The 27,108-nt window shown below is 48.7% G+C and overlaps 3 protein-coding genes across 15 annotated transcripts in view; 1 reads left to right on the top strand and 2 right to left on the bottom strand.

Annotated features, from left to right (window-relative positions):
- The window catches only part of Tatdn1 (TatD DNase domain containing 1), a 33,511-nt gene extending 28,090 nt beyond the window's left edge, over positions 1–5,421 (bottom strand). The window contains exon 1 of one of the 3 annotated variants that reach the window (XM_050145115.1): positions 5,339–5,421. In XM_050145115.1, coding sequence (XP_050001072.1) covers positions 5,339–5,360 — 22 coding nt within the window. In that variant the 5' untranslated portion in view covers positions 5,361–5,421. Of the gene's footprint in view, positions 1–5,210; positions 5,306–5,338 lie in introns of those variants that run through there. The other 2 variants (XM_050145112.1, XM_050145111.1) reach the window with 2 other exon arrangements.
- An 18-nt stretch (positions 5,422–5,439) lies between these two features.
- Ndufb9 (NADH:ubiquinone oxidoreductase subunit B9) lies at positions 5,440–11,500 on the top strand. Its single transcript, XM_050145117.1, has 4 exons — positions 5,440–5,605; positions 8,551–8,743; positions 9,622–9,735; positions 11,285–11,500. The coding sequence occupies exons 1-4, from the start codon at positions 5,505–5,507 to the stop codon at positions 11,414–11,416; spliced, it is 540 nt and encodes a 179-aa protein (XP_050001074.1). The 5' UTR covers positions 5,440–5,504; the 3' UTR covers positions 11,417–11,500.
- A 2,398-nt stretch (positions 11,501–13,898) lies between these two features.
- Positions 13,899–27,108, bottom strand: part of Mtss1 (MTSS I-BAR domain containing 1) — a 135,651-nt gene continuing 122,441 nt past the window's right edge. For 3 of the 11 annotated variants that reach the window (XM_050145098.1, XM_050145099.1, XM_050145108.1), the window contains 8 exons: positions 26,239–26,346; positions 25,132–25,229; positions 23,034–23,244; positions 20,106–20,225; positions 19,132–19,326; positions 17,888–18,061; positions 17,340–17,547; positions 13,899–16,075 (listed from right to left, as the gene is read on the bottom strand). In XM_050145098.1, the coding sequence (XP_050001055.1) occupies positions 15,375–16,075; positions 17,340–17,547; positions 17,888–18,061; positions 19,132–19,326; positions 20,106–20,225; positions 23,034–23,244; positions 25,132–25,229; positions 26,239–26,346 (1,815 nt within the window). In that variant the 3' untranslated portion in view covers positions 13,899–15,374. The remainder of the gene's footprint in view (positions 16,076–17,339; positions 17,548–17,887; positions 18,062–19,131; positions 19,327–20,105; positions 20,226–23,033; positions 23,245–25,131; positions 25,230–26,238; positions 26,347–27,108) is intronic. The other 8 variants (XM_050145100.1, XM_050145101.1, XM_050145103.1 and 5 more) reach the window with 5 other exon arrangements.

Raw genomic sequence — 27,108 nt, 5'->3', positions numbered from 1 at the left:
AAACCCTAACTGAGACAAAGTGGTACCGGCGTAGTGTTGCTGTGACACACAAGGTTGTTGGGAGGGTTGGGAAAAGGCCTTGGAACTCTGGGCTACAAGAGTCATTGAATATTAAGAGCTCTGTGGGATGTTCTGTGAGAGCTTGGAAGATAAGACTGTTGAGAGCAGTGCAGAGGACGGAGGCCTGCCTTGTGAACTTTCAGAAGGAAGTTTAAAGACTTTATTGGGGCTATTCGTTATACTGAATTAAGATTCTGTGGTTCTGGTTAGCAGGGGCTGAAGAAGCAGCTGTGGTTAACAAGACACCACAACTGCTGAAGCGAAGCCTGTGCTCTGCTGGGATACTCGGTGCTGCTCGGCTGGAGCTGAGAAATTAGCGGTGATGGAGAAGAAAGCGGCATCACTGAGGTGAAATCGTCTGGGACGTGTCTCCTCCACAGAGAAGCTGTGCTTTATGCTGGCAGCCAGGCTTGGTAATGTGTAAGAGTCACCCAGGTGGTACTGGTTTTGAAGGCATGAAGGGGTTACGGAGCATAGCGGAGGCTTGGCGCTGTGAGAGGCCACAGAGATCACTGGTGAAGGTAGAGCCTGAGGCTGAGTGTCAGTTGAAGACCAAGGATTGAAGAGGTCATGCCAAGAAGTTGAGGCTTGGCATCGTGAGGAGTCCTATGAGAGGCTATTGGTCAAAGTGCAGCCCAGCTGTAGCAGAGACCCCAGCACTTTGGAGATGCCAGTACCATGGATGACCACCAAGGACAGCAGCAGCAGGAGAGTGGAGCCTGCCAGAGCCTAGAAGACAAGCTATGTGTGCTGCAGAGGGTGGGGCTGGAGATCGTGAGTGGATCCCAGACCTTGAAAGGCTGGAATTTGGGTTTGCTTTGATTTGATTGTAACTATGCCCTGGGTTTCCCCTCTTCGATTAAGGAAGTATTTTACTGGAGCCCATAGTTGAGAGACTTTGGATTTTAAGAGACTATTTTAAAGGGACTGAAATTTTAATGGGTTTGAATTTGTAAAGATCATGGGACTTTTAAAGTCATGTTCTAATTTTGAGATCTTAGGGATGAATAAGTAAGGAAAGGTTGCGGCTTAATCGTGATGTGTTTGTGTGTCAAGTTGACACAAACTAGAGTCATCAGAGAGGAAACAGCTGAGCAAATGCCTCCATGAGATCCAGCCCCTGTGGGTGGTACCATCCTTAAGCTAATGGTTCTGGAAACTATAAGAAAGCAGGCTGAGCAAGGCAGAGGGGGGGAGCAAGCCAGCGAGCAGCACTCCTCCACAGCTTCTGCAGCAGCTCCTGCCTCCAGGATCCTGCTCTGTTTGAATTTCTGTCCTTCAGTGATGGACAGCAATATGGAGTATACGCCAAATAAACCCTTTCCTCCCCAACCTGCTTTTTTGTGCTTTGCTAAAGCAATAGAAACCCTAAGACACATCCCAACTCTAGTGCAAAGGGAATCAAAGATTAATTGGAGGCTCAGTTTAGGAAGCCATTTTCACCCTTGCCCCAATCCTAGACAGAGCAGATCTCAGATATTCTGAGGCAGATGGCAGAAAGCTGATTCCAGGAGATTTGCTACCTCGTAAGAGTTGTTCTCTAAACTCAGACTTCTTGTTTGGAGCCATGGTGTATTTAAACCTGCTGGTTCAGTCCTGACTCGGGTCTACCTGCAGTTCTAGTGCTCAGCTGCCTGCTTCCTCCCTTTCCTACAGGCGTCTTCGTGGCTCACAGTCCTTGGTCCTTTTCTCCCTGTCAGTCAGTAGAGCCACGAACTCCCTGATAGGCGAGGACAGCCCTTCATGTCCTCACCAAGCTGAATGGCAGAGGACTTCTGTTCCCCAACTCTGAATCACACTGGCTTCCTCTACGGCCTTCTCCAGGCTCCCACACAAAATGCTCTCAGGCAGAAGCCACTTGCTTGCTTACCCGCCTACCAGAAACTTCTGTGGAAAGTCTACAGTAATTTAGCACTTCGATAAGAGGAGCCAAAGAAAAGTTCAGAGAAACTAATTAGAGTTCAATCGATGAACAAGATCCATGAAGCACAATAAAATGAAATGACTACAATTACAGTTATGGAAAGAGAGCTTGCAGTCAGAACTCTTGCCACTGCCAGTTACTAGCCGAATAATCTTGGTCCCGGCTGAGCCTCCATTATCTTCTTGGTGGATGAGCAGAATTATCCTCTGGCAACAGAATATGACTCAGATCCAAGAATAAAGATGACAGTATTTTGCACATTAAAAGTCCTATAGCAGGTAATTATTATCATTACCAAGTATAGAACAAAAACTGGAACATGCCACCACCATATGGGATTTGAGCTATTTTGTTAGCTGTACTGTTCTAGCATCTTCAGTACTCAGTGCTCCCAATGCAAAAATTTGCTATCCAAAAGTCAACTAAGTCTACCTGTTTGACACCTCCTGTGTGTACATGTGTGCATGAGTGTGTATTAGTATTCACATGCATGTATGTAGCCCTGACACTGATGTTGGCAGTCTTTCTCCATTTACTTTTCATTTCATTCATTGAGGCAGGGTTTCTCAACTGAACCCAGAACTTGCCCCTACAGCTGGTATTGGGCTAGCCTGGAGATCCTCTGCCTCCCAAGGTCCAAAATTACAGACAGGCTGCCACACCCACCTGGGTTTGTTTGGGGGGGATCTGAGTTCTGGTCCTCACCTTAACCAGTGAACTTTCTATTTTGTCTGTTTTGATGGGTCTTCAGAAACAAACACAGCTAAAATCCTATTATTTTGCTTGTTCAGGATGTGCGGATCTATGATAAGGGATAGGATCTTAACTTAAAAGCATTCTTATCAGAAGTATGCTTATTGGCAATTAACTCAAAAGTAAACAAATACTGCTGGGCAGTGGTGATGCCTGACTTTAATCCCAGCACTTGGGAGGCAGAGGCAAGTGGATTTCTGAGTTCCAGGCCAGCCTGGACTACAGAGCTAGTTCCAGGATACGCAGAGTTAGAAACCCTGCCTTGAAAAACAACAACAACAACAACAAAAATAGTATATAACTTCTAGCCAGTTCGGTCAAAGATGTGAATAGTTTGAAAAGTAGGAAACCAAGTGAGAAGGAATGGAAGACACGAGCAATCACTGCTTCCTTCTGACTGAAGGAGTCATACACTGGAATGCCCTGCTATATAGAGACAGTGATGTCTCCATTTTGTTAGCTTTTAAAAATAGCTGTCTTAGAGCGAGTGAGTTCCAGGACACCCAGGGATACAAAGAAAAATCCTGTCTCGAAAAAGAAAAAAAAAAAAAAGAAAGAAAGAAAGAAAAAAGCTGTCTTCAATAAAAACTCCAAGTGGGTGGCGAGTTTATTTTTCAGAGCAAAGTGGGATCATGATGGCACAGTTGGTCCTCAGAGAAAGCCGGATATGCAAGCCAAAGAAAGCCTCACTGACTGGGTTTACTGAATCATGTCAGGGGATGTCGCCTAGATTTAGGGGCACAGAGAGACAGCAAACAAGGGATTTAAAATGGTTTTGGATTTTGTTAGCCTTGAGGTATAATTAATTTCAAGATCAGGAACAAGCGACTCACACCACTGTTTAGCAAACAGACAAATCCAAAAGGTGGGATACCCAGCCCAGATTCCTCAGCAAGTGAGTGACAAAAGATACATAAATGAACACAAGGATGCTAGAGCAGGGGATCCAAAACCCCTCTCTGCATCCTCTCCACGCAGGACCAGCTTCTGCTTCCATCCCAAAGTGTTGAAGTTAAAGGTGTGCATCACAATACCTGGCTTTAATACCTATGTTGTTTGTCCCTATAATAATAATGGTTGTACACTTAAATTGTTTTTAAAAATCAACAGACTATTTTGATACCTATGAAAATTATTTAAAAGAACAAGATTCAGGTGGTGGAAAGATGGCTCAGCAGTTAAGTTGCTGCTGCTCTGCCAGGAGGGTCCAAGTTGGGTTCCCAGCGCCCACATCAGATAGCTCACAACTGCCTGTGACCTTCAGGGGCAGGTCCCTTCTTTTGGCCCTCATAAGTATTTATACACATGTACCCACTCCTGCATGGATAAAATAAATCAATTAATTTAATTGATTTTAATTTGATAAAATTAATTTTAAGTTCAAGATTTAATGTCTATAAAATTTTATTGCAGCATGGACACACTGACTTGTTTATATACCAGGATTGCTTTCGGATAACAAGGTGTAAGATAAGAAATACACGAACTGTTTTCTCTGATATACTCACAATCCACATTAAATATATTTTAAACATTATTATAAAAACATTGCAAGTAAAAAAAAAACTTGAGGCACTTTTTAAAATCTGTGCGAGCCCTTCTTTTTAGTTCTTTGGATCAAGAATTTGGACACCCTCAGCCTAGACTCTAAACAACCGGTAGCAGGTATAGAGACGGCAGAGGCAAGGAGTCCGAGGGGCTCTTGCGCCCTCTCCAGGACACACCACTTCCTAGCACCTCATGTCAAGCTCCGCTTCTGTCCTTTCATGGCCATGATTCAAAGTCTGAAATACTTCCCCGCCTCTCCTTCGCTGTTATTAAATTACGGACTGACTATCTGGGTAACCTCATCACTGCCTCTTCTCACCCTTAAGTAGCCGGAAATTCCACAAAGACAAGGCTCATGATGAAATGACCCACAACTGCACCCCAGAGGGCATGATTCTTTTCATATAACTGGCATTTATATACAGAGTGACACTTAAGTAATCGAGGCTTTTGGGTTCCAAGTTATCCTTCCAACCCTACCCTTTACAATGTCCCCAAAGTTTTCCCAAGTGTCATTTTGAATCCCCGCCGCACTCTCCAGCTGTTGAATGGATCGTGGTACTTGCCACGTAACACAATTTGTTTCTTTTCCACCTGGCTGTGGACCCTGCCACGTTCCTAGGACCCAATGCCAAGTCTATCAGTCATCTGTGATATGAACGGATGCTGGGTGAACCGGTACCTTGAAGGCACTGTCCGGCAGGCCGTGAAGAGTAGCAAGAGAATATAGTGATAAACTCGGGGGCGGTGCTTTCTTTTTCTTTTGTGGGGATGGGGGACTCAGGGGCTAGCCTATGCTAGCAAGCAGCCTACCGCTGACAGACACTCCGACACTTACTGGTCTATTTTCAATTGAATAAAATACAAAAAAGGGGCACAATCACAATTATACACAACTAGTGCGTTCTCACAAATGAATACACACACTCAGGAAACCATCATTGCCGGCACGCGAGGCGTCCCGGAATCCTCTGCACCCTCGAAAGGCCACGCCGCGAAGAGGGGACCCGAGACCGCCAGCAAGGCCCAGAGCCGAGGAAAACCCGCCCTTACCCACGAACTTGAAGCGACTCATGACTGCGCGGCAGGCTCCTCCCCGGCAGAAGCGGAAGTGTCCCGGGAGCACGCTCAACCTTCCGGCTCCGGCTCCGCCTCGCGATCGCCCCCTTCCGGGTACCCGGCAGCCCCCGCGGCGGCCGCTGAAGGTGAGCCGGGCGCTATGGCGTTCTGCGCTCCTCCGGCCTACCTGACGCACCAGCAGAAGGTGCTGCGGCTCTATAAGCGTGCGCTGCGCCACCTCGAGTCGTGGTGTATCCACAGGTGGGAAGAGGGGACCGGGGACTCGGGGGGCGGAGGCTAAGAAGCCCTGTGGGCCGGGGCTGCTCAAGGACTTGGGACCACAGTGACGGGAGTCCGCCCTTGAACCTGGATCCTGTTGCAGCCCTGTCGGCTTCTTTGATCTGGTGGAGACGATTGTGTCGGGGGTGGGACCGGGGTCCAGCGCAGAAGGTTGCCTGAAGAGAATAAGCACAAAATACCTCGGGCTGTCATGGTCAGGGGTCCAGCGCTAACCTTTTCGCGACTCAGTCGTTCCTAATAGCAACGTTAAAACGTTCATGATGTTTAAGTTTGCAGAGTAACTCGGAAGCTGGCGATTATTTTAGCCTTGTTTTACACATGAGCAGCCTCAGGAATTGACCTGCTCACGACTATCCAGCTTCAACGTCAGCGTGGCCAAGTTAGGATTAAAATTTAGGTTTCTAACGCAAAAACATCAGTCTCGCTCCTGGCCATCATCTTTCCTGTTTAGCTTTCTCTGATCGCTCCTTCTCATTACCGATGTGTGGTTTTCCCCTCCTACATAAATCTCTTCAACCAACTGTGACTCTTACTGTTAAGAGCCTCATATGGTGGCATATTCTGGGGGAGACATAAATCTTCGGTTGCATAATGAATTTGAGGGGCCAGCCTATGCTACGTATTTATTTATTTATTTACAAATAAACAAGCAACAATACAGTGTTAAGACATGTAGAATTTCATGACCTAAAAGAAATGCAAGGTGGGTAACAGCCCAAGATGTGTAATGTTTGACCTCCACACTCTTATCCTAACGCCTAGTCTCACATGAAGAACGTCCAAGAAAATGCTGGAAAACTGAGCGGCCCTGGAAGGCCTGCGGAGGTTGTCTCTGAATCCTAGGATGCAAGTCTGTGACTCGACCTCTTTGTTAAGCAGGCGCGTGCTGTGTGCACCGTTGTACAGTTGTTAGCTTCTTTCCTCAGATTTTCTTATTTGTTTGGCAGCATTTGCCAGCTTCTGTTCGGGAGGCCGAGTGAATGACAGTTAATCCTTTGTAAAGCTGCAGTTCCCGCATGGATTAGTGGGGGAAGTGGCAGGTAAACGCACAGATGAGAGAATTGTCAGTTTTGTAGAAGAAGTTAAGCTTTCAAGGGTTCAGGTCCTGCTGTAGCGCACCTGGACATACTGGAGGTCACGATGATGGAGGGAATGCTCATACTAGTTACTATGACAATGCTGGCCCAATGCATTTTAAATCTGACACCCTTTCTCAGTCCTCGCCGAATCACTTCCTTTAAAAAACAAACCAACTGCAAATGTAGCTGTCACACGTGTGGACTTGGAGGACAACCTCGGTGTCAGTCCTCGCCCCTCCCCCTTGTTTGGGACAGGGTCCTTTTGTTGTTCAGCGCTGGGTATGCCAGGATAGTTGGCCCCACGACCATCTATTAGTCTCCTGTCATCTCCTCTCATCTTGAGGAGGACTTGAACTACCGATGTGTGCTCCCATGTCCACCTTTACCTGGGTTCTGGGCCTCCATAGTCGGGCCCCAACGCTTGCACGGTTCTGGGCCTCCATAGTCGAGTCCAAGCCCTCATTGGCCTCCTGGGCTGCTCTCTGGTTCCATCCTAAGGCTCTGTAGTGCTGTGTATCCATCCTGTGGACAGCCTCAGTGCCGGTGCTTGAGTTAGTTGTATTTACAGTTTGTGAGGCTGTCTGTTGGGCTTTAGACTGAGTTTATCCAAATTCATTAAAACCAAGTTATTGTTTTCACTTCCTTGTACTGATTGTTTTCTCAAATTCCCTATTCCAGCTAACGGCATTACCGGCAATTTAGTCACTAGTCTGTAGTCTTAGACGTATCCTATAAGATTCCCAAGTTTCCTTTCTGCCAGCAGCACACATCCGTGTGCATCATGCCTTATTAGACACTGTTTTTCAAAAATCATTTTCCCCTAGAATGCAGGTTATGTCACTGAGCACTTGGAATATGCCAACCACTTTGTGAAGAGTACTCATGGGTGTAGCACGGTTAATAAAAACCCAGAGACATAAATTGGGGTTCAGCCTGAAGGTCAGAAAAGCAAAATAGCCAGCAATCAGTACAGCCTGACTAATGGCTCTTACTTCTGCCTCAGTCTGGAATAGCAATCCTGCCTCCAGGAATCTCAGAATGAGACTGTGTGAGAGCTGTCTTCTCCCGTTTCACCTTCCCCTCTACTAGTGGGATTAAAGGCATGTACCACTACTGCCCGGTTTCTACGGCAAACTAACATGGCTACTGAAATTAAAGGTGTGTGTCACCACTGCCTGGTCAGTAAGGCTGATAAATTTTACTCTCTGATCTTCAAGCAAGTTTTTTTTATTAAAATACAGATAAAATATCACTACATGTGGGACTTTTTTAAAATTTTTGTTTGTTTTCAAGACATGTTTTTCTGTGTAACAGCCCCAGCTGTTCTGGAACTAGCTCTGTAGTCCAGGCTGGCCTCAAACTCACAGAGATCCTCCTGCCTCTGAATGCATATTGAATGAACCTGCAAGAGCTGTTGCGTTTCCCTTTCATGGCAAAATCCTCATTCCTTGGAGGAGAGAGGAAGTGGCCAGCCAGGCTGTACTAATGCAGTGTTGCTGATGAGCCGGGACGTGGTCAGGCTGTATGAATACTGTGTCTGTTGTTGATGAACAGGAAGTGGTCGGGCTGTACGAATACTGTGTTGTTGATGAACAGGAAGTGGTCAGGCTGTACGAATACTGTGTCTGTTGCTGATGAACAGGAAGTGGCCAGGCTGTACGAATACTGAGTCTGTTGCTCTTTGAAGGGCTGCAGATAAAGTAGCCAGTGACTTGAGAGGTCGATGAGGTACTAGAAAGTTGCTCACCTGTGATGTGTTGGTAGGAATGCTGATCTGACCAATCAAGTAGATAACTGTTCTGATGTCCGCAATCATTTTGATTTAAGGGACAAATACCGGTACTTTGCTTGTTTGTTGAGAGCCCGGTTTGAAGAACATAGGAATGAGAAGGACATGATGAAGGCTACCCAGCTGCTGAAGGCAGCGGAAGAAGAATTCTGGCAGAACCAGCACCCTCAGCCGTACATCTTCCCTGAGTCTCCCGGGGGCACCTCCTACGAGAGATACGAATGCTACAAGGTGAGTGAGGCCACATGGCCACTGCTTCTCAAGGACCAGCTTTGTCCCCGCCCCAGACCTCAGCTCTGTATACCACATGCCACTGAGCAGCGGCTACATCTTCCCTGGCAGCGGAACTTTTTTCTCTCATCTTCTCATAAAGTCAGCTCTAAGGTTTTGCAGTGTACTTTTGGCAAAGCACAGTGTTGAAGTGTTTGGTGTGCAGCTCATCTGGGGTCTTAGAGTTAGCCAGTTTGGGTTGGTGCTGAGCGTTGCTCAGGACACTCAGGTAATGTTTCCGTCATTCTTGGTGTTTAGGGAATACAGGCCAGAGAGCTGTGGTGCCAGCTTTCTCGGACTAACTGTAATGTTTGAGCCACAGGCCCCTTGACTGTGGGTATTCTCTCTTACCGCCCACGTCCGCCTGCCCACTGCTCGTCAGAGTCGGAAACAGTGATAGTAACAGTTTTACACACGCGCACACACACATACACACGTATATGTGTGTGATACCTATGTGTTGGTGGGTGTACTTGTAGAGGCCAGAGCTAACTTGGGGCATCTTCCTCAGTTGCTCTTCCCCTCGTTGAACCTGGAGCCCATTGTTTTGGCTAGGCCAGGCGGCCAATCAGCTCCAAGGGCCCTCCTGTCTTCACTTGCCTGTCCCCAGCGGAACAGGTGCTCATCACCCTGCCTGCTCTCTGATGGGCACTGGGACTCTGAACTCAGTTCTCAGGCGAGAGCGGCAAGTACCGTATTTTACCAATTAAGCCTTCTGTCCAGCCCATACTTGGTCATAGAAGCCCCTTGAGTTTTGTCTTCTGTCTCCTGAGCAGGCCTTGTCCGTGGTGTTTGTAAAGGTAGCCTGTGGAATAACACATGATTTTCTCTTCTGGCAGGTTCCGGAATGGTGCTTAGATTACTGGCATCCCTCTGAGAAAGCCATGTATCCTGATTACTTTTCTAAGAGAGAGCAGTGGAAGAAGCTGAGGATGGAAAGCTGGGATCGGGAGGTGTGTCTTTGACTGTGCTTCATGGCCTTTGGCTTGGTCAGCCTGTGAAAAGAGTTTGCCTCTGTGGCTGAGGTCCACAGTTCAGCCTTGACAACTGGACTTTCAGTTTCTCACTGTTTCACAGTGGCCGTCTTCCCATAAGTTGTCTCTCTCTAGTATGTTTTGGGTGTCACTGTTCTCTGTTTTCCTTCGCCCTTCTCCCACTTCTCCTATTTTTCCTGTTCTATCCAGTTGTTTTCCCTTCTCTATTCTAGAGCTGCGGGCATTTTTCATTCAATTTAAGATGTTCAGAGTTAGACTTTAGCGGCTCTTGCCGTAGCATGAACGGTATGTTGGAGGTGACATGAGGAAACAGGAGTCCAGTTTATGTTAGTATAGTAATTAAGTGGAGAGGTTGTGTGGCCCGCAGTAAAGCCGTACAGTATCTGTGCGGGAGGAAATAGACATTCTGGATGTCCCCTGGAGGGGTGTTCATTGGTTGTGGGGGGATGGGTGAGGGCAGGGACAAGTCAGAGGTGGTGGTTGAGATAGGGAAGATGGGTAAGGTGGGGGGAGCCTCGTGTGTCCAGGATAATCAGGAGGGCAGATGTTTGAGAATCTGGCAGATGTGAAATAGAGATTCCAGTTGGCGTCTTTAGGTGTAGAAATCTTGTCTATAAGTATTTGTGTGTCTTCAACTTGTATTTAACCATAAAGATGAACCGAGCAGTGGTCACACATGCCTTTAATCCCAGCACCCGGGAAGGCAGTGGTGGAACACGCTTTTAATCCCAGCACTCGGGTGGCAAAGGCGGGCGGGGTTCTCTGTGAGGTGAGCTTTTACAACAGAGGCTGATGTAGAGAGCTCTGGGTGGGGGAAGGTATGTGTAGATTAGTTTCTACAGAGTCTCGGCGGGCAGCAGTAGCTAGAGATGGCTATCTCAGTTCACCATTTTGGAAGTTGTACTGGCTCTAAGAAAGTTCAGGATGTTGGTATTAGAAGTCGTTGGCTACGGTGGAATAGAAAGGCCTCTGTGGCCAAGGGGCAGCATGTTTTCTATGAAGTGCTGTAGGAAGGTTTAAAATATGTTTTCGTAGCTGGGCAGTGGTGACACACTTCTCATGTGATTCACCTGAATTCTTGACCTGGCCATTCTCAGGACCTTCTTAATTTGCATCCCTAATACACTGAACTGGGGCTTCCTCACAGTGCTTTTGGAGCATTTAGCTAAGACGAAAATGTTTTCCTGGGACCAGTGGGAAATGACAAAAAGAATCAGGAAGATGGCTTTGCTTAAGAAGAGGGGTAGCCTGAGGAGTTAGAGGTCAGCCTGGGCTACATAGCAAGTTCCAGGCTAGTAGACTCGGCTCCATAAAAAGACACTGACTTCAAAAGACAAAAGGACTCTTCCAAGAGAAGAGTTGTTGTGAGGAAGTTTATATGAAATTTGTCTTGATGCTGAGAGTCAGGGTGGGAGGAGACAGGTCACAGGAAAGCTGTCATGAGCATGGCAGACTGGTCTTAGCGTTAGATTCCTTTGGTAATTATTCCTTCCTTGTCCCCTTCTAGGTTAAGCAGCTGCAGGAGGAGACACCACCTGATGGTATTATTACTGAAGCTTTGCCTCCTGCCAGAAAGGAAGGTGAATTGCCCCCGCTGTGGTGGCATATTGTGACCAGACCTCGAGATCGGCCTGTGTAGATACAGGACCTCACTGTTGATGCTTGCAAGTGGAGAAGCAAGAGAACATGTTCACACTTGCCCTAATAAAACCAACTAACCATGCTCGGCTATGACGGAGGTGTTCTTCCCAGGATTACTGTGGCACTGAGTATTCCTGGATTGTGGTTTGGTTTTTACTGTATATATCATGCTAAGAAAAACTCACATAGAATCATATTGATAGCAGATGTGCTCAGTGAGGAAAAGGTTTAGAGAACAGATGCTAGATTGTTAGGCCCGGGCTGACAGCTTAGCTTTGTGTGCGTGCAGTTGGCGCACGCTTACAGGGCAGACAACTGAGGTGGTCCTCACCTTCTACCTGAGAGATGAGGTCTCTTAGGCACTGCTGTACCCAGCAGTTCTGGGGATCCAAACCTAGGTCCCTCTAAGTGCTTTATCCACTGAGCCATCTCTCTAGCCCAACTGAGTTGAGGATTAAAGATGAAGTGTTAAGTAGTAAAGGGAAGGAGTAAGCAGAAGAGAAATAGAGGACTAAAAGGAAAAGAGCTGGGTTTATGTGGGTTCTCGGTCAGCTTCATGTTTGCTAGGGTTCCAGGCATGCACTGCTACCCCTAGCTACTTCTAGAGATTTTATTAATGGGATTTTAGTCTTACGAAAACAGCAGCTCTCCTGTGAGGAGAACACAGGAGGCATGGAGTTCGGGGCTTTCTGGAGATGGAGTGCAGGTTTGATGGCCGGGTGAAGGTCTAACGTGGGATGCAGGCATCCAGATGTCTCCTCTGCTGAGCATGGATTGTTCACAGTCAAAGGTAAGGATAGAGCAGACCTTTTTTAGTATTTGTTTTTAAAAAGGTAAAGCAGAGAAGGCCAGCCAGCAGCCAAGCCTGTTTTTCCCCAGGACCCATCTATGTGAAGGGGAGAACAGTCCAGATTGCCCAGTAACCTCCATACACACACCGTGGATACTCAATGACCTCCATATACACACCATGGGTACTCAATGACCTCCATACCCACACCGTGGACACTCAATGACCTCCGTACACACCATGGACACTCAATAACCTCCATACACACACCATGGACACTCAATGACCTCCGTACACACACCACGAACACTCAATGACCTCCATACACACCGCGGACACTCAATGACCTCCATACACACACCGTGGACACTCAATGACCTCCGTACACACACCATGAACACTCAATGACCTCCATACACACCGCAGACACTCAATGACCTCCAAACACACACCATGGACACTCAATGACCTCCATACACACCGCGGACACCCAAGCCGGCATTTTTCCTTGTTTTTGTTTCTCAAGGGTTTCTCTGTGTAACTGGCCTGGAACTCCCTGCAGACTAGGCTGGCTTTGAACTCAGAGATCTGCCTGCCTCTGCCTCCCGAGTGCTGGGATTAACAGTGTGTGCCACCACTGCCCATGATGCCAGCATTTTAAAGAAGTGCACACCTGTAATCTCAGCACTCAGGATACAGAGGCAGGCAGATCTCAATGCTGAGTTCAAGACTACCCTGGTCTGCAGTTTCAGCTCAGCCAGGGCTGCATAGTTGAAACTCAGCCTTTAAAGAAAAAGTGAGGCAGCCCGCCAGTACAAACTGCTTGCTTTTAGGTTTTGGTTTAACTCACTGGAACTTTTCAAATCATTAGTTTAGATAACCCTCGCCGTTAAATCTCCCAACTGCCACAGAAATAACTTCAACGTTTCTAAGCTTAGTTTGAGACTAGGTCCATGTTCTGACATTTGGTAAGACCTCAATGTGAATGAGACTTAAGGACTTTTTTTCTTAGTGGTTCTTTATTTATAAGGTAGGCTGAAGCAGTTGTTACAATGTAGAAGGGAGACACTTTACACACTGTTATTATACAAGTTTAGAACAAAAACTGCACAGGGAGAGGTCAACTCTCAATACAAACTAGCAACTAAACCACAATAATTTACCTTTAGAAGGGCATTTCAGCTGTGACACTGCTTTTACAATATGCAAAAACACAAACAGAACTACCCAAGGTGTTTGTCACATTCTTTCTACATTGAATTTGGCAACAGTTTATATTAGCTTTATTCAGATTATACTAACGTTTAAAAACTAAACAAGTGAAAAGCTGTACCAACGTACAGTTACATCCATTCCTTTCAAAGGTTTAAAATACCACTTGTATCTATTAGAATGACCTTGCAGCGATTTCTGCATCTGCAAAAACCATCTCAAGCATCATATGCACAATGCATCAGCTACTTTGAGTCATCAAGATTGGTGGGCTAAACCACAGGCACTACTGTTTGCTTATAGTGTGTAAAAGGAGCTTGTTTTTCAAAGAAAAGAGCTTAAGTCATTTCTAATAATCATGCCTTTGCTTTAAAGCCATAACATAAAATGTCCTTGGAGCAATCACAGCAGTGTTAAACGTTAATATATAGAACAATGACTAGAGGAACAGTACTCGCACATCCAATGTGGTTATGTATTAAAGTATAAGCTTATGTCATCGGAGGTCGGAGCCAACAGAGATCTGCAGAGCACATAGGACCCACCAAGCTTCTTGTCCTACAAAGTCAAATGTGGACTGTCAGCCACCGAACTGCTTGCTGAGGGCTTGGCCTTTTAGACACGGCTGTCTTCAACATGATTCCTTGACATCTACAAATATCTCTGTTGACTTTAGGGATGGGCATTGTAACAAATTTAACTTCCACTTTAAAATAAAAGACCCATTTAAAAAAGAAGAAAAAACATTGCCTGACTAGAGATCAGACTCCCAATGCCAGTAAATAAATCCTCCTTGATCCGGTGTTTAGAAGCCAATCAACTGCCCTTATTTATGGAATGGAAGAAAAACAAGCCCCCTGATTGGTAAGCACATTGGCAAAATTGCTAGACTCCAAGCTGGTTACCCTTGATAAATCTGTTTGAGTTTTTTTTTTTTTCTTCTTCAAAATATCTGGGCTTTTTAAGGTACCCAGCCTGCTGGGCACAGTTAAGTAAAAGGCATTTTCTATATCTAAGAATTCCCTGCTATCATTTTTAAGTGTTTTCACGTCTTCTGAATTGCCTTACCCCTTTGGATGTATTGGATTCAGTGGAAGAGAGTACAAGACGGGAAAGTAATAGGGGTCTATGTCTACCTGTGGCAGCAGCATGCGTGGGACTGGATGTGGGTGCTATGTGCGGTCAAGAGGAATGCCGGGAGAGAAAGGAAGTCCTTAAAAACCCTATAGAAACAAACACTGCAATCTAGTATGGCTTATTCGGATGCGTTAACCATGAAGCTACTGGAAATTCAACCTACAAGGCTACTCTTAAATGTACCAGGATTGGCTAAGTTGACAGTGTGCCCCTCCCACAGCCCTCCCCCCAATCCCAACACAGTCCACCATGTCCGGGTTTACTCCTCTGCATATTGCTCAATTGTTACTCCTGCCTCTCTCATCCAGAACACAGTACACGTGGATGAGGGCTTTACCCCTTATCCATTGTGTTTGTCCATTAAAATAACTTGAATCTGCTTCTAAACTAGACGACTACAATGCATCTACAAAAGCTTGAGGGAAGAAAAAAGAATAAGTATGTAATCCTTTTGTGAAATTACTCCGAGGTTCCCAGTCCCAACCCGCCCCCCCTCCCCTTTATGCATTTAAAATTTTACAAAGACTTGTAAAAAAGTTAAATGGAATTTGGCACCTTCAGAAAAATCAAAAGGGAAACTAAGATTAAAATATGCAGAAAGAAACAATATTTACAAATTAAAAGATCAAGATTATGTCAATTACATATGTTGCTTTTTAATTCTTATCTAAAGATGAATACTTTCAAAAGAGCAGAATTCCGAATTGCCTACAAAATCTTTTGCTTGATTATAGACTGGAATGGATCAGACAAATTAGGTTTTATTAATGAAAGAGTTCATTTCCCACTGGCAGCACTTCCTGGGAACTCTGAGAGCCTAAGAGAAACGAGGGGCTGAGCGATCGTTGGTGGTGGTCTTCTTCAGCTTCACACCCCTTCGGATGGCGTTCAGCATGTCTTCTCCCTGAGGGCTTTCTCTCGGGCTCAGGTCTGCAGGGTCACTCTCTGGAATCGGGCCTGGGGAGACAGTGGCACTTGGGGGGTCCCTCTCCTGGTCTTCAGCCTCGCTCTCTGGAATCGCCTGTCTGTGCTCCTCAGGTATACAGGGCTTTGGGCCTGGAAGTGGAGGGTTGACAGAGGCTTGGCCACTCCACAAGGAAGAGGGTATGTTGGCGACACCCTGGGGTCCCTCCCCCACAGAGGGAGACTCAGGACTATGCTCACCCCTCTCCTCTGGCCCATCTGGAGGGGATGGCAAAACCCCAGGGAGGTCTGGGACAGTTGGGGTCTTGACAGGGATCACTGGTGTCTTGATGGGGATGGGACCAGCTCCAATGGTCCCCCGACGGACAGAAGGCTTGGTGGAAGGGGTCCGTCGGATGGTCGCCACCCCCGGTGTGACCATAGCGGGTCCGAGGGTGGTAGGAAGGCCAGCAGTTGAGGCTGGACGCTTAGCCTGGAACATCCGCCTGTAAGACTGGCTGATGTCACTATTCCGTGGGATGGTAGAGGACTTGTCAAACTCCTGCTGATCCGCCTCCTGGTCGCCACTCACAGAGAAGTAGTCATAATCTGAAACTGAGGGGAGGATTGATTAGCCAGGTCTGGGTCCAGGGTGACCATTCTTTTCCCAGGCCATGGCAGGAGGACACATGGCCTCCCCATCCCCTGCCCAGATGCTGACATATTCTGCCTCAGTACCAATTCCCGACAGGAACCCTTTGCTCTGCTCACTAATGTACCCTGGGTACCCACAGCAGAGAACTGTGAGACTGGGGAAGGCCCTAAGACTGCTGGGCGGTGACAAAGCTGCCACCAACCACTCCGAGAGGAATGCAGAGGGTGAAAGGAGATACACTGTCCCATCCTCTGGTCCAGAATCAGACACAGGAAAACAGACCATCTCCCTGACAACTAACTGCTGGCAGTTAGGAAGGCTAGAGGATGGAGCAGCTCCTGAAAGCAAAGCACAAAGGCTCATGCCTTCACGCCTGCTTTAAAATGGCGCCATGCATGTCTTAGGGTTGGGAGGGGGGGGGGGAGGTTTACAGTAAGCATCGCATGGTCAGGCTTCTGAACAACAAGTCAACTGAAATGTGAAGCTTGAGACTAGATAATTCTTTGTTGGGTGAGGTCTGGAGAGCTGCTGTTCTAGACGGGGTTGGCACAGCTCCCAGTCTCTACCTTCTCGATACCAGTAGCACCCCAACAGAGCACGAGTAAAGATGTGCCTAGATTCTGCACAATGTCCGGATAGGGGGCACCTTTACTTGAGATTCACTGGCTCAGATCTTTGACTCATGGCTTGCAAGTTGCAAGTGGCTTTTGGCCAACCATCACAGTGATTCTAGCTGCCAGATGTCAGTTCTGCTTGCCTTGTGCGTGTGGTGGACGAGGAAGAGAGGCAGGCAGATGGGGCTTTGACTGGGTAGGTTAAGAACTAAGGCACTAGACTCCATCTCTTAGCCGGGAGTTGTGTGGATCTGGTCAAGTTACTGAGCTTCAGTGTCCACATTTGTAAAATGGGGAGAAAAATCTCTCCCCAGTGCATGACTGTGAAGATTATTCAAGGGAAAAAATGGTGCTTCACACAGAGCAAAGCAAACACGAAAAGCTGTTCTTAACTGTAGGTGTCTCGTTTCAAGTTGGGGAGCACTAATACACGGACAGTGAGAAACAAGCAAAATCATTCCCATTCAGGTCACTTCTTACACAGCAGCTAGCTCCCTGTCAACTACAGATCACGCCCCAAAGCACCCTCAGATGACAGAGCAATTCCAAAGCCCACTGGTAGCCAGGAGTTACGCTGTGTAGAACAGCCACCAGCTCGCTGCCTCCTCACCTGGAGCCGCCCGGAAAGCCGGACGGCAAGCTGGGCGCCTCGTACCTTGGGAGGGGATGGTGTCCTCGGAACAGCACGGGGTGGTGGTCTGAGTGCTGTAGCCGCTGGAGCACTGCAGCGAGTCTCGGCTGCTCCTCTGCGTGTCCAGCTGGAGGCCCCGTGACAGGGCGAGTGCCAGTTCCTCACAGGCCTCCATCTCCTCACCGGGCTGCAGGACAGAGGACGGAGACACACAAAACACCAGGGACGTGAAAACTCAGAGACCAGAGCCGCCACCGCATACACACTGCTGTAGGTGGGGCCTTGGACGACTCCTCTGAGCACCAGCCAGTAGACTCAGGTGGCTACTTAGACCTGCAGAGTTCTCATTCAGGAACAGGGAGTTCTAAATGGCTTAGTCCCACATACGGGTGCACTGTGAGGCAGAGGAAGAAAACCAGAGCCCCACTCCTCCAGCTGATGGCTATCAGGTCCCCAAGGACTGGCTGTGGTCCCCATCTTGGCCCAACTATGTGAACCCAACCAGATACAGAGAACAGGTATATCACCCTGCTGGCAGCTGACACAGTCATGCTCCTGGGTCTCTGCACCTCTTCCGCAGCTGCAGGCGGCCCTCCTGTACTAGTGGGTCCGCCCCCATTGGCGTCTGGCTCCCGTTTCTCTTTGCGGCGCTGGAGGGTGTTCACCAGTGGCTGGTCGTAGGGTCCTGGCTTTGCCCAGTCCTGAGTAGAACAGTGTGGTCAAAAGCCATGGCTCCCAACGCAGACGGAGGGCGGCAACCAGCCCCACACAAGGCAGCTCTAGCAGAGGCTAGCCCCTAGCTCTCCTGCCTGCCAACACTCAACTGAGAGTCTCTAGGTCCCTCCCTTACCCTCATCCCTGCCCAAAGATTAAAAACTCTCAACAACCCAGGCAGGCAGAGGCCACCCGACAGGTGGTTGTTAGATACAAAGTGTTAGCCAGGGAAGAGCCAGCCATCCCAAAGATCCAGGCTGCCCTTCTGTCTGGAGGAACCACTCTCCTAGAGTCTGAACGACTTGGCCAAGTGGCCACCAGGGGGCACGAGAGCATGCTGCCAGCCACTCTACAGCTGTATCCTCCACTCCTGGGAAGCTGGCCTCTGACACAGGGCTCTAGGACCTGCTGCCGGTTTGAGATGAAGTCACAATCTACTCAAAATGCTGGCAGCCCAAGGACCAACTTACCCTCCTGGAACCTCAACTGCACTGTTGGGGATCACTTACAATTTTGGTTTTTATATTGAAGCAAACACGTTTCAATATAAAGCAATCAAAACTAAAGTCTTCATATACCACTAAGCTACAGCATATACAACGATCCAAAGCTGTGGTTCTGTTACGACAGCAGGATTGTCATTCGGGAGACAAGGTGGGCGTATGGCCAAGGAGAACAGATAGGCTCTGATGAAACACACTGTAGGTGGCCTGGGAGGAACTGAAGCCAGCAGACCCCACCCTGATGCGGAGTCTGGCCTCCCTCCTGGCAGTGTCCTTGATCTCCAGGGCTGCTGGTCTCTAAAGGAAGACTACTCAACTTTCCATTCCAGGAGGGAAGTACCTCCAGCTGGTTTTTGTTGCCCCACCCACCCCGGGGGGCTTCCTGAGGAAGAAGGGTTGTGGGGAAGAAGGCAGAGTGTGAAAGAAAGGGGAGGGCAGGGGATAGTCTAGGGGAGGATGTCAGCACAGAGCAATGAGGGGTACGAGGGAGGGAAGAAGTGGAGAGGGAGAAGGGGGGCAGGGGGCGGGACAGGGAAGGGAAGGGAGACACAAACCTTCCAGCTAGGGATCTGAGATGACGGGAACATGCCGGGCCCAATGGTGTAATAATGAGCGTAGTCAGGAAGGTGGACAGAGGTGACCCGAGGGAGCAGGCGGGAGGCAGGCAGGCAATGAGGGGAAGGGCCTGCACCCACGGGCCCTGCATGGGACTCACTTGATAAACTAAAGTGAGAAAACCCATTAGACAACTGGAAACAAACAAAAAAGGGAGGAGAAAAGGAAAAAATTAATATACAAAGATGAGCGTTGATACACAAGATGGTACTGACACTGGGGGCTGGGGAAACCTGAATATGTACAAATAAAACAACATGGAGGCTCCCCTGCCTGCGGATGATACATGAGGCAGAGCGAGAGCCAGGATGCAGAGACCGCACTGACGTGGGACCCAGTAAGTACTGGTCGGGGGAATATCTGAGCTGGGTTTCAAGACGGTTTAGAAATTGATCATTATCGTTAATTTGCAATGTTCTTAGAGGTCTAATTTTTTGAGCTGGTGAAGCATAATTTCAGTGGGCCAGGGATTGGCTCGTTTCGTCTGCAAATGAATCTGATCATTCCAGGTTTCCCAGTCGTCACACGGCTCGGGAGCAGATTCCACACCGAGGTGAGGAGGGGTCGGGGTGCAAACGCAAAGGCAGGAAAGCACATGACCTCCGATACAGGGGGACGGCACATCCAACAGTCCTGTGGGATGTTCAGGGAGGAAGAGGGGAGAACAGGTGGACACAGACACCTGCTCTGGAAAGAAGCCTTCACATCTCCAAATTCCCCACCTCCCTTTCCTCTGCCTCACTAAACCCACTGCTGGGCAGCCAGGGATCCTCCACCTGCTCAGCTCCTATCCCACAGAGGGCCCAGCTCTTGAGTAGCTCCTGAATTTCCAGGTCCCTACAGCTGTGTGTACAGTAAGCAGGGGGCAGATCAGGAAGAACAGCCCACTGTGGCTGCAGCCCTGGCCAGTCACCTTCTCTGTGGACACCCAGGCGCCCATGGTGGAGCCTGAGCTGACTGAGGTGGGGGAGCTGCACTCGCTCACTGACTGGCAGGTTTCCGATGCTTCCGAGGAGGCCGAGCTGGATGAGTTCTGCAGCAGGGGGGGAGCCACACGAGGGGACCAACAAATCAAACCACGAGCCACCAGAATTCATAATGAAAATAAAGGAAGGACAGGGTGGGAAAGGCATTACAGAGAGGGAGACAGACAGACGCACACACAGAAGAGGGAGGGACGAGAGAAGCAGAGGGTAAGTTAAGGCTTATTTTTCACCCACACAGGTTTTAAGAAAGCCCCTGGAAAGCAATGTGAGATCCAGTCAAGCTCTGGCCTGCTGACTATGGGGCCTGCAGGCATCAACTGGTACCAGTGCCTGGTAGAAGAACACTGGCTCAATACATTGAACCTCCCGGCAAGGCTGTGCTCTTGGGCATAGGGTAATATACCACAAGCCTGGGTCTCCAAGGAGGACCTTGTAGGTGCACGAGTATCGTACCTTGCACAAAACTGTCCCTAGGCAGCCGTGGCTGAATGATGACACAAACGGCTCTAATTTTGACAACACAGCGTCTGTTCCATAAGGTGGGACACACTGGAGGTGCCCTGACTGGGGAGAATTTGCGTAGAAGTCCTGTGATCAGTATGTATTTCCAGTGGCCAGCACACTGCAGGCTGAAGCCTCTGGACAGGACCAGAGGATCAGGTGGGGAAAACATCCCAGTGCTGAGAGCACTAAGTCCACGTGCCTGCCGGTCTCCTGTCCCTAGCCTGGCTATCTGACGCTCTGAAGCAGTAGAGATTCTATCTTTGTGGTCACTGATATGCCTTGTCTTTGTATCCTGGGGTGGAGGTCTGAGTGAGAATGGGTCCCATGTTTGAATAGTTGATCAGCAGTAGGTGAAACTGTTTCGGAGGGATTAGAAGGTGTGGCCTTGCTAGAGGAGGTGTGTCACTGGGGACAGATTTTGAAATTTCAAAAGCCTTGATAGCTTCCCATCCTGCAAGGTCAAAGGATCAAATACATACTCGGTAACTTGGTGTCTGGTTTGCAACCCATGATCAGAAATGTAAAGGTTTGCATTAATGCTTCCTCTCTATCATTTCCCAGCTGTGGACCTGGAGGCTTCAAGTTCTGAGCCCCAGTGGTTTTCACCTTGAGAAGGGGATCAACAGTACCTAACTACACCACAGGGAAGGTGGAACCCTCTGGCTAGTGTGATTCGAGGTCTTACTAGTTCCTCTTTACTGAAGATTACAAGCAGCTGTGTGAAAAAGAACACTCCTCCTTTGAGTTCTGCAGTACCCTGTGGTTTAGTATAGCTCCCTAAGGCTGGGGTGTAAGACAATGGTTGATCATTTGCCTGGCATCTGAGAGAGCCTGGGTTCCACACCCAATATACAGAAAGCCTACCGTGTGTGTGTGTGTCCATCTGTCCGTCTATCCATGTCCACATGGGTTCCACATCTCGCACCAACAAAAAATATGTGCCACTTCACCTAACTTTAAACGGGTGTCGAAGACCCAAATCTGAGACTTTGTGCTTGAGCAACAGGTTCTCTCGGCTGACTGAGCCAGCTCCCTAGCTCCAGATCCTCTATTCTTGGGTATGAGCCAGCTCCCTAGCTCCAGATCCTCTATTCTTGGGTATGAGCCAGGCAGGTACAGGCCTTCATAGGTCAGAAACCCCCAATCTAATACCTTTTGCCTTCCCCCATGTTACTGGGGCAGAAATCATGCTTGGGCCACCAACAGAAGTATGAAAAGGATAGAAGGCTTTGCTTTCTCAGGAAGGGTTATGGGGGTGCAACATATGTTAATTTCCAATCCGTTAGCCACAGACACAGCTCCACTGCACACTGAATGGCCTTTCAGGAGGCAAAGGTTCTGCCCTCCTCTGACCACATGCACTCATGGGAGCACGGCAGGCACACGGTTTAGTGAAGCACAGAGGAGGAACGGAAGTCCAGGGGGTCAAGCCAAAGCACCCCGGCTAAAACACACACACTGAAAGTAAACGCAGCACTCGGCCCTGAACCTTCCTGTGGGAAGCTGAGTCTAAAGGGGAAGGAGAAGGGAGGACACCACAATGCCTCAGACGGCTCAGTAATGCTGCAGAGCTTCGAAGCAGGAGGCTCTGCACTTGCTAGCTTTGGCTAAAAGCAACAAGATTCTCTGGTCCAGCTCCTACCCCCCACCAGCAGGTGGCGCAGCTCCTACCCCCCACCAGCAGGTGGCGCTATGGGATCCAACAGGTGGTGGCACCAATCATGTCCCTCCCTTATTAATGAGTGTTGAGCCAGAGGTGACTAACCGGTCCTAAGAAACAGGAACCCTGGAGAACATATACACCAAACAGCACACATGAGGGGCACCCAACGCCTGGTCCGGTTCCTGCATGCTGTGGCAGCAGGAACACTGGGCTGGGCGGGTGCCATCCAAACTAAAACAGAGGTAGAGATCACCTATCCTTCCTTCACCCTGGATCAAAGTGCAGAAAGAACTGTCCACGGGTGCTTGGGCCACCTTCTCAGTGGCAACACAACTGACGTGGGGCACTTAACAGTGTAGGGAATAACTATTCAATGACAGGGTCTCTGCCATCGGGGAGGTGATATGAACAGGGTGCCCCCATTGGGGGTCATGACACACCAGGCTGGGCACTTACAGGGAGGTAGGAGAGAGCCCAGTTCTTTGGGGCTATCTACTTACATGTGACAGCCTGTCAAACCAACATGGCATTTTAACTATTACTGGATGTGGAGATAGGCTTCCAGCCCAACTTAGAGCACCTCTCCCTTTGGGACATCATCTTTAAAGACAAGGATTTGGCTTCACCCCTCAACAGTGGCCAGGGTACCCTGTGCGCCTGTTGCTCATTGGGTCAAGGACATCCTTACCTGGTTGGCAGCTTCAGGTGGCATGGGGGACGGCGACTTGGACTGGAAGGCGTCCTGGGATATGAATCCTGAGTCATGGGAGGACACGCTGGACAGCCTCACGGGTGCCTGCTGGGCCAGGTGGGAGCTGCGGTAGCGGTAATGTGAGCTGGGGGAGTGGGAATGGGAGCCGCTGGACCGGGAGTCACTGCTGTTGACACTGTTCAGACTGCTGTAAGGTACAAGCAGAGGGATGGGCATGGAGGAGGGGGGGGCAGGGTGAGGAAAGAGCACACACACACAACAAAACAGTATTAGCCCCCTGCCCTGGAGAAGTAGTATAAACCCCAGAACATGTTGCCAAAGACCAAATCAAGCTGGTAAATGAAAGGTTTTTTTTAGGTAGACAATAAGAGAGCTGGGTCTCAGGTCTCCAAGGATACAATGTGACAGGCTCAGAATACAAGCCTGGAAGTTTTTCTTTTAAAAAGCCAACAAGGCCCAGCTCTATTACACCACTTACCAACAAAGCTGCGGGACTAACTCTTGTAATATAAAGAAAAAGTGGGGATGATCTCATCTGCCTGTGGTAACCATGACCCTGGAGCAGAAGCCATTAAATCCACAGCATGTGACATGGTCTCACATCCTGGGAGGACTATCTGGCTCCAGATGACCAGAGGCCACACGGCTAAACAGCACTGGCTGACACCCTAAGGTGAATTCCATCCACCCTGCCAAACACATCAGCAAATCAACTTGGCATGACTGAGTGCAAACATTTTATTTTATTTTATCTTTTTATTTTATTTTATTTTATTACCAGAGCTGGTGAGCTGACTATTGCCAGACTCTTCTGTGGGTGTTTCTCTGTTGAACTATCTATATGATGGCATAGGCAGCTTTCAATGCTAAGCTGCTCGTGTTTAAGGTGAACCAGTAAGTCGGAAGTAGAACAATGGCTCCCACCCTTGAGGATCTCCACCTGCACTTCGTTCCCTAGTAAGAGCATATATACTCCTACGGAAACCAGAAAGAAGAGCAGAGTCCCTGTTGCAGGCAGGCAGAGCAAAAATGTCAAGGGCAATTATTTTACAGAAGCACCTGGGGTAAGAAGCAAGCCTCGAGGTTTGCAAACGGGGGTCTGTGGTTTCTAATCTAAAGATGATGCGTTAGGGGAACAACACTGTGTGGCTATCCTACGCTAGGATGACACGCAGTGACCGGTCAGACACAGGGGAGCATGACTGACTCCGGACAGCTCTTGTCAGTGCAACCGAGTAAGGCTACGAGGAGGAGACGGCAGGGTGCGGCTTGTTCTACCCTATGAGATGAACCTTACTGAGCCACTGAAAGAAAAAAACTATTTTCCCGTCTCACAGAAATACAGAGCCTGTGAAAGGTGACCAGAAAAACCAGGCAACATCTTTGGGGAAGATGGCAGGACAAAGCCTCTTGACCAGACCTGCCCGCCCCCGCCCCACTCGCTCCAGGGAGAAATGAAACACAGCAGGGTGCTGAGCGGCATCTCCCACAGACTTGGGCAGATCCTCCCCCGCTCCCTCTTCGGGCTACCTCACATCCATTTGGTTTTGCAAAGTCAAGTCAAATGACTGGCAGCAAGTGCTCTACTGCACCAGGGCAAGAAGTGATGTCCAAAGACGCTCCCACCGTTCAAGAACAAAATAGATTTTGCCCCTCAGCAGGCCAAGAGCAGCTGCCTCCTGGAACTAGGCAATGGTCCTATAGACCCCAGGTCTATTTTAAATGATTGTCCATTTCCACGAGTAACATTGTGACTTGGCATGAGGGGGAAGAGGGGACACAAAAACTGGATGGACTTTAAAACTACAGAAATGAGGGTGAGACGTGGCCAGAAGCCATTGTGGCTTCTGTTACAGCTACTGTTGGGTTGACTTCTTCAAAACAGAAAGAAAAAGTCAGCCTTGGCTCGCTGTGAGAATACCTGAGGGAGGCGAAACAGAATAAAACCTGAGAGCATTCTCCATTTGACTACAGCCTGTTTCAAATGGACGGACGCCTCCTGGGGAAAGGCCAGGCTCCTGGTCACATTGCAAAGATGTCTTGATAAGCACAGGAGACCCGGGACTTCACTCACCTGCAGACACTTGACTTTCTGGACATGGTAGTGCTGGGTGACGAGGGTGGCGTCTGATAGGACCAGCTGTAATCAGAACCTTTCAAGTCCAAAATCACCTGAAGGGGCAGAGGAGAGGGGCTTCATGCACACATCTCCACACACAGGATGAGAATGTGACCCTCACAGGGGTCATGTTTTAACAAGAGCCACACTACCTATCCTTTGAGGTCACAGTCCTTCTGAAACAAGCAAAAAACTATAGAGTTAACAAAGAGAAGGGGAAAATCCTGAAATATCAGGAGGAAAAGGTAATCGCAGCGATGGACTAACAACTCCTAAAAGCTATTTTTACCGTAGGCTAAAATCAGCAGCATCTCCATCCTGCAGCTTCCTGGAGACAATAGTGGTTTAGGGGCCTGTGGACAGCACTCCAACCTCTTGACGCTCAGTAGTCACTTGCGCCCTATTTGGCTAGGGCTAGAAACATGGAACCCTCAGAGAATCAAGACGAAGCCAATCCTATCCCAGCGACAAAGAGCCTGTTCACTTAAGAGGTACTCTGCTTATGTCTACTCACCGAGTCAATGCATACTCTAGTTTAATAGAAAAATTTAATAGACAGAAAATCAAAAAGCTTCCAAATTTGTCTTTCTGAGCTGACTGCCCAAGCAGACAGCTACAGGCAGAGGGCTCAAACCAGCCTATGACTCATCCTCTGTCCCCGGAACATCTCTTCCGACTCGATAGCATGCTAATGTCACACACATCAAAGGAATAAAGCATTTAAAATGTGCTATCTTTTCTGCAGCGGAGGGTCCCATGGCTGACTTGATTAGCCCCAGAGAGGACCGCAATGATACAGAATCACATGAGGTCAGGTTCCTAGGACAGCTCATGCCCGCAGGGTGGCGCTGAGCACAGGATCTGGTCATCACATATTAGAGTGGAGGCCTCGGTTAAGCGCCTTCGTCTCTCAGAATCTCTTTTCCCCTACAAAATGGGTGTCAGAGTGAAGGTGAGCTAAGGTGGCTCACACATGATAATACTATATCATAACATACAGAACCCGGACCAGAGCCCCAGATTCCATCACTTGTCCCCGAGCGCTTGGCCCACAGTCCCTACCTGTTCACTTGAGGAGGGCAGTTTGTGAGGGTCCATGGTCAGGCTCTTCAGGTCTTCCGATATGGTCTGAAGGTGGGTAATTTCTCCTAACATGGAGATCTCTTCCTCCTACAGGGAAGCGATTTGTGCACATCATCCTGTGGTTTCCCTCATCATCTTATTCCAACCACTGTTGCCTGGGTCACGGCGTGACCTTGTCAACCTTACAGGAAAGGCACCTGAGATAGGAATCTAAAGCTAAAGGGGACATGTCTATCTTCTTTTTGGAAAGAAAAAAGGAAAGGCAGTGAGAGTGAGCTGTGTGCTGGGGACAATGGGGGGACAGGGAGCATCCTCACAGTGCCTCGGATGGCCTACCCATGTGTTTTCAGGGGATCCTCCCATGGGCATAGGGAGCCCTCAATGGCTAGCATGTCTTAGGGATACTTAGGCCCAGATCTTTATGACAGTACAAGTGTTTGATAGTATTAACTGTCCCTGTTTCTTGTCCACTGCCCCATCTGAACAACCAGCAAGTGGGAATGAAGCAAGGACTGCAAACATTTCGGTCACCTTCCCGGGTGCCAGCAGGAACTGCGGGCCCAGGTCCACCTCAAATCTGAGCGCGAGAGCCTTCGGCAGCCTCCGAGAATGACTACTCCAAACTCAGCTGTAGCATGCACGTGGTTTACATGACTTAAAGTGGGACGTCATTGGCGGTGGTGGCCCACACCTTTAAGGCCAGCACTCAGGAGGCAGAGCAGGTGGATCTCTGTGAGTTTGAGGCCAATCTGGCCTACACAGCCAAGACTACAGAGAGAAACCATCTCTCAAAAATCCAGAAAGAAAAGCAAAGGGAGGGAGGGAGGGAGGGAGGGAGGGAGGGAGGGA

Source organism: Alexandromys fortis, unplaced genomic scaffold, assembly GCF_014885135.2.
Source record: "Alexandromys fortis isolate MF-2015 unplaced genomic scaffold, M_Fortis_MF-2015_v1.1 scaffold_2_1_26212458, whole genome shotgun sequence".
NCBI lineage: Eukaryota > Metazoa > Chordata > Mammalia > Rodentia > Cricetidae > Alexandromys > Alexandromys fortis.
Note: the sequence above shows the minus strand (reverse complement) of the source record. Positions and strands in the feature narration are given on the sequence as shown.

Excerpts from the sequence above, each read along its gene's own strand:
- Ndufb9 (XM_050145117.1), top strand. The coding sequence starts at position 5,505 with ATGGCGTTCTGCGCTCCTCCGGCCTACCTGACGCACCAGCAGAAGGTG. Across the intron at positions 8,744-9,621 it reads AGAGATACGAATGCTACAAG|GTTCCGGAATGGTGCTTAGA; the intron begins GTGAGTGAGGCC and ends CTCTTCTGGCAG. Across the intron at positions 9,736-11,284 it reads TGGAAAGCTGGGATCGGGAG|GTTAAGCAGCTGCAGGAGGA; the intron begins GTGTGTCTTTGA and ends GTCCCCTTCTAG.